The 5535-nt window shown below is 69.7% G+C and overlaps 1 protein-coding gene across 1 annotated transcript in view; it reads right to left on the bottom strand.

Annotated features, from left to right (window-relative positions):
- The window catches only part of TMC6 (transmembrane channel like 6), a 7817-nt gene continuing 2282 nt past the window's right edge, over positions 1-5535 (bottom strand). Inside the window, exons 7-20 of the mRNA XM_026084131.1 lie at positions 5209-5463; positions 4766-4947; positions 4544-4688; positions 4071-4226; positions 3689-3864; positions 3509-3590; positions 3308-3405; positions 3072-3167; positions 2792-2867; positions 2363-2496; positions 1757-1933; positions 1501-1579; positions 1225-1303; positions 1-846 (exon numbers count right to left, since the gene is read on the bottom strand). Coding sequence (XP_025939916.1) covers positions 1232-1303; positions 1501-1579; positions 1757-1933; positions 2363-2496; positions 2792-2867; positions 3072-3167; positions 3308-3405; positions 3509-3590; positions 3689-3864; positions 4071-4226; positions 4544-4688; positions 4766-4947; positions 5209-5463 — 1728 coding nt within the window. The 3' untranslated portion in view covers positions 1-846; positions 1225-1231. The remainder of the gene's footprint in view (positions 847-1224; positions 1304-1500; positions 1580-1756; positions 1934-2362; positions 2497-2791; positions 2868-3071; positions 3168-3307; positions 3406-3508; positions 3591-3688; positions 3865-4070; positions 4227-4543; positions 4689-4765; positions 4948-5208; positions 5464-5535) is intronic.

The following is a 5535-nucleotide window of genomic DNA, read 5'->3' as shown; positions in this document are numbered from 1 at the left end:
TGCAGAGGTGCATCTTTAATGGGCCGTGTCAGCCTGCAGCCAGGGAAACAGGCGCTGCCCCAAACAAAGCCATCCGGTTTCGCGGCAGCACTGCGAGTTTTCCCACCCCGTTCTGCCGGGAGTTTCGGCTTGCCTGGAGGGAGGGCCGGCAYGGCCCCGCGGCGGGGAAGGCGTCTGCCAGCACCGAGGGCTCCTGCCTGGCCTCACCCAGTGCGAGGGCAGAGCTGGTGCCCCGGTGCTGCTGTGCCAGGCGGGGGGACAGAGCYGCGTCAACGCCTGGGACGTCCCCGCGCGGGGCTGCGCTGCTGCCAGGCATTGCACGTACGCCACAAGCACCCTCCCTTCGGACAGCAAATGTCCCGTCCCGGCTCCTGAAGGCAGCCCAGAGGCCGTCCCGGCTGGACGGGGAGGTTACAGCTCTGCTGGCAGAGCGAGGGCTGTCCGTGCGAGCCAGCTGCGCGCAGGGCTGCGCCCCAGCACCGACACAGCTGGGCCCAGCTGCGCTGGCTGCGCCGGGCTCCGTCCGCGCTGGGCTCCATCCGTGGCGTGTGGTGCGAGCTGCCTCCTCCCTGCGCCGCAGCAGCTCCACGGAGGTGGAAACGGTGCCCGCGTGTGCTGGAAGGGGCTCCTGGCTGCTGCAGCCGGCGGAGGGGATGCTCCCCCGCATCCCGTGGCCCTGGTGCACCTGGTGCTGTGCTGCAGTCCAGGGGGACCGGATCCGGTCCCTGGCTGTGAGCAGAGTCCTGTTCCAACACTCCTTCCTGGGGACTCTGGTGTTAAGAGCGCAGATASGGCCCCTGTGAGTCCCCAGGGGTCTCTCGCCGGGGCGGAGATCGCAGCCCCAATCTGGAAGCAGAGATGAGGCTCTTTACCTGTCCCTGTCGCCCTCCTCCCAGTCCCGCTGGTGCCTGTTCCCATCCGCCCCATCCCTGTCCCCGTGCTGGCTCTGCTGGCAGTGGCACTGGGGAAGCGCGTCCCTGGGGCTGGGGCGGCCTGGAGCAGGGCTTGCCCCYGCGCGTGGCCCTGCGTCCCCGGAGCTGCCGCCCCAGCCCTGCGAGCGGAGCGAGGGGAAGCGCTGCCTCGGCCCCGGCTTCCCCTGGAACGAGCCCCTGCCGCAGCCTCAGCCGCGCCGGCCCGCACGGTGCCCCGGCTCCTGGCTGCCCTGGGGCAAACCCCAGGCGCTCTCCTGAGCTCCGAGCCCCCGGGAGCTCCCCAGTGCCTCACCCGGGGCTCAGCTGCGTCTCTCTCTCTGCTCGTAAACGGAGTGAAGCTTCTGAATGAGAAATATCTTGTCTTCTCCCTCCTGCAACGGCGGAGACCTTGCGGTGAGCAGGCGCGGGGGACGCGCTCCTGCAGCTTTCAAGCGGCAGCGCTGGCAGACGGGGCTTGAGCCCGAACCCAGCCGTGCCCGGGGCTCCCGAGCCGAGGTGCGGAGCAGCAGGGAGCCGTGGGGACACGGGGCTCGAGCCGCGCACGGGGCGGCACACAGAGCTCACTCACGTTGGCGATCTGCTCCTTCAGCAGGTGGATGATCCTCCGCTGGCCCTTCACCACCTGGATGTTGAAGTAGATCACGGCTCTGCAACGACAGGCACGAGCGGGACGGTGGCACCGGGGCCGGGGGATGCTGCGCTCCTGGTCCCAGACCGGGGTGACAACCCAGCTCCAGCCCCCTGCTCAGGGCTGGGGCACTGACAGTGGGACCCCCCCCAAAATGTGGGCCCAGGTTTCAGCCTTCGCTCCGGTCCCTACTCACAGCAGGACCCCAGACACGAAGAAGAGGAAGAAGGTGTTCTCCAGCAGGTACTGGTGGACCCAGGTGAACCAGGTGATGTTCGGGTTGGACTTCTCCAGCAAGCGCACCCAGGTCTTCCCTGATTCATAGATGGTTTCYATCCCCTGGAAGGGACCACAGGTTTCCGATGGCTTCACCCTGAGCGGACAGAGCGCAGGAATCAGCAGGCGCCGTTCTGCATGGGGAACTGTCGGGCTCTGYGCATCCCACGCAGCCACTGTCCCTAACGCAGGGCACGGCTCTGACCCATGTTTCCAGGCCTCCACGGTCCAAGCCCGGCTCTGCTCCAGGCCAGTCCCCAGCAGCTGGACCAAGGGGTCCTCACCCCCGTGCCCTGCAGTCGGGAACATCTGGAAGCGGCTCAACAGCTGGGAGAAGCAGGCACAGCCCAACTGCTGCTGTGCCTTGTGCAATGGCCAGCGTTTCGCCGCCAGGGAGAGCGTTTCGTGGCCCGGTGCCGGGCGCGACGTGCTCCAGAAGAGGCACTGCGTCCCCATGTCCCCTCTCCCTGCGCCCAGCTGCCCTAGGCAGCTCTGTGCTGCCGGGCCGGGCCCCAGCGGTACTCACGACCAGATGGTGTAGGAGAGGAAGATGGCTGCGCCCAGGAAGGAGGGGAAGCACAGCAGGGTGATGAAGACGGTGCTCATACGAGACGCTTGCCAGGGCTTGCTGGGGGACTGGCAGTTTTGCATCAGGCTGGTCTGCAGACCAGGAGCAGAGTGTCGCGTGCTGCCGTCACCCAGGAAGCGACCCCAGGCGTGGGGCAGGACGGCTGCCCCCCACGCCCCCTCCCACCCCCTCTAGAAGGAGCTGAGCCAGCTCAGGGCTGCCCTTTCCCCAGCAGCGCCTCTTCCCCCTGCGCGGATGGGGCTGCTGGCTGTATGGCGCAGTGTTTCTGCGGCACGCTGTGCCAGGGCGCAGCGCGGCCGTGGGGCTGCTGCCGCCGGGAGCAGCCGGGAGCTGCGGGGAGCAGCCGGGAGCCGCGGGGCAGCGCACCTTTTTGATGTAGAAGAGCAGCAGCAGCTTCACAATCTGCACAGCCGGCAGGAGCGGCGAAAAGAGGACGCCCAGCCTGGGAGAGAGGGAGGAAGACGCGTCTGCCCTGGGCCCTGAGCGAAGGGTGGCCAACGCGCTGGGGCGGCAGCACCATGTCCCCACGGTCCTGCTCAGTGCYGCGCATGTCTGCAGCAGCCCCTTGGCCAGTGCTGGGCGCGCGGAGCACCACGAGGCGTTTGCCAGTGGAGGAGCGAGCTGCCCTGGGCTGCAGCCATCTCACCAGGTCAGGGTCTGCCCGTAGATCAGCTCCAGCACGTTGCGGGCAATGTCAAACTCGGGCCTCTGCTTCCTTTTCAGCCTCTTCTCCAAGACCAGCCTGGGAAAGGCAGAGGAGCTCTGCTCCGGCAGGGCCGCCGGGGAGGACGACACACCGGGGCAGAGCCGTCCCCGCCGGGGAGACCTGGGGGCCGTGCCGTGCCGGGGGACCGTGCCGGGGCCCCTCCTGGGGCACGTTACCTCCAGACCAGCTCCCCGAAGATGGTGTCCAGCAGCGTGAATATGAAGTCCATCACCACGAAGCGGTACAGGTCCTGCCCCACGCAGGTCTCCCAGCACTGCGGGGGCAAGCAGAGGCGCTGGAGGCGGATGCCGAGGGCTCCCGCTGCCGCGCGGAGCCAGGTGCCCAGCGCCCCGCGCCTCCCGCCGGTCCGCACTGACCGCCTCCGACGAGCAGACGACTTTGCGGCTGAGCCACTGGTAGCAGAGCAGCCCCAGGACCACCATCTTCAGCACGAGGTTCCTGGGGAGCGGAGCGGAGCGGAGCGGGAGCCGCGGGGCTGGAGCGGCCCCGCGCCCCGGGCAGGCTGCGCAACCCCCGRCCCCTCCACGCCAGCCTACCTGCAGATCGCCACGTAGACCTCCAGCACCGGGGAATCCCACTTCTCCCACGTCGCCAGCAAGTTGTAGAGGTGGGGCATCGCCGCGTTGATGAGTGACACCACGAGGGGCAGGACCAGCAGCACGGCCTCCTGCCGCCGCTCACCGCTCGCCCGGCTCCYGGCGTCCTGCTGCACCTAGGGAGCGGGCACCAGGGTGAGCGCAAGTCTCCCCTGGGCTCCCGGTGCCAGGGAAGAGGCTCTGCCCCCCCGTGCCCAGCAGCTGCGAATAACGTTGGAGCGGAGGTGCAAGGGGCTGCCGGAGGGATTTCCCTGCTCCCTCCCTCCCAGGCAACGCCGGGGGACGCCCGGGCGGGACAGCCGGGGCGAGGGCCCGCGCTCACCGCGTGCATGTGCTCCGAGAAGTAGTGTACGGCCACCACGCAGCCCAGCACGGTGCCCAGGGAGAGGCCCCAGGCCAGGAGGCGAACGGCGACGTGCTCCAGCTGCCGGCAGGGGCTCCGGGGGCGGGAGCGCGACTGCCGCTCTGCCAGCAGCTCCTGCGAGACACCGGCGTCAGCAGTGCTGCCAGGCAGCCTGGGGTGCTGGGAAGAGGCTCCCGGGCAGCGCATCCAGAGCAGGGATTCATCCCGCTGCACTGAGGTGGGACCGGGGGCTGAAGGGCAAAGCTGTAGTGTGGGGCTGGGGCCGGGGCTGGGGCYGGGGCTGGGGTYGGGGCGCATTCGCGGCTGCAAGCGTCCCCGGTGTGGCGCGCGGGCGCGGGATGCTGAGCCCGGGGGCTGCAGAGGCGCCCGCGGATGCCTTCGCCCCCCCGCTGCAGCCCGAACTGCAGCCCCGCGCCCGCCCTGCGCCTCACCTTCAGCTGGGTGCGGATGTTCTCAGACTGCAGCTTCACCCAGCGCTTCCGGACCACCTTGAAGTCCCAGGCACAGAAGACCTTGATGGCCAGGTCCCCCACGGGGCCGCCCACGCGGTAGCTCTCCCCGAAGGAGCGGGACATGCTGCGGCAACGGGGACGGTGTCAGGGCATGGGGCCAGGCGGCGAGGGGGACGGCGGGCGGCAGCGCTGCCGACTCACCTGTACACCAGCAGGATGCAGGTGAGGAAGAAGGAGACGCCGACGGTGAACACGTAGGCCAGCGGCATGTTGTAGGGCAGCGGGGGGGCCGCGGCGCTGCAGTTGGGGCGGGCGGCACAGGGCTCGTTGAGGGTGACGTTGCTGTAGTAGCCGTAGTACAGCAGCGAGCGGGTGAAGTAGCCCTGCGGGAAAGCGCAGGCTGGGACGGCTGCACCGTCCCGCGGGAAAGCACAGGCTGGGGAGCCGTCCCACGGGAAAGTGCAGGCTGGGGCCGGCCGGGACGGCTGCACTGGCCCGCAGGGGTGAAGCCAGGACCCCGTGGTGCCCCTGGCACCTTGGTGGAGCGGGCAGGACCCAGGGCATCGCCGCCAGCCCAGTGAACCCGCATCTGGCCCGGGGCAGGTCGTGGGCAGTGCGGGCACCGGCGTGCCGGCGGGGCTTACCGCTCCGGTGAGGAGCTCGAGGCCGGTGAAGGGCTGGTGGCTGGCCGGGGCGGGCGGATAGGCGGCCTGCAGGGCCACCACGAAGACCAGGAGGAGGAGGAACAAGAAGACGTTGAAGCCGAGGAGCGTCTTGAGGAAGAGGAAGTAGGAGAGGACGCTGGAGCCGAAGCGGCTGCCGATCTGCTTCAGGGCATGATGCCAGGGCTGCACGGCGGGGAGCAGGGAGAGCAGCCCGTACCACAGGCCCCGGCAGCCCTGCGGGGAGAGAGCCGGGGAGAACACGCCGGGGCAGCGGGCGCCCGCGTCCCCCCATCGCCTGCCCCGTCC

Source organism: Apteryx rowi, unplaced genomic scaffold, assembly GCF_003343035.1.
Source record: "Apteryx rowi isolate R43461 unplaced genomic scaffold, aptRow1 scaffold_626, whole genome shotgun sequence".
NCBI classification, from domain to species: Eukaryota; Metazoa; Chordata; class Aves; order Apterygiformes; family Apterygidae; genus Apteryx; species Apteryx rowi.
The sequence above is the reverse complement of the archived record's forward strand: the minus strand, read 5'-3'. Positions and strand labels throughout refer to the sequence as shown.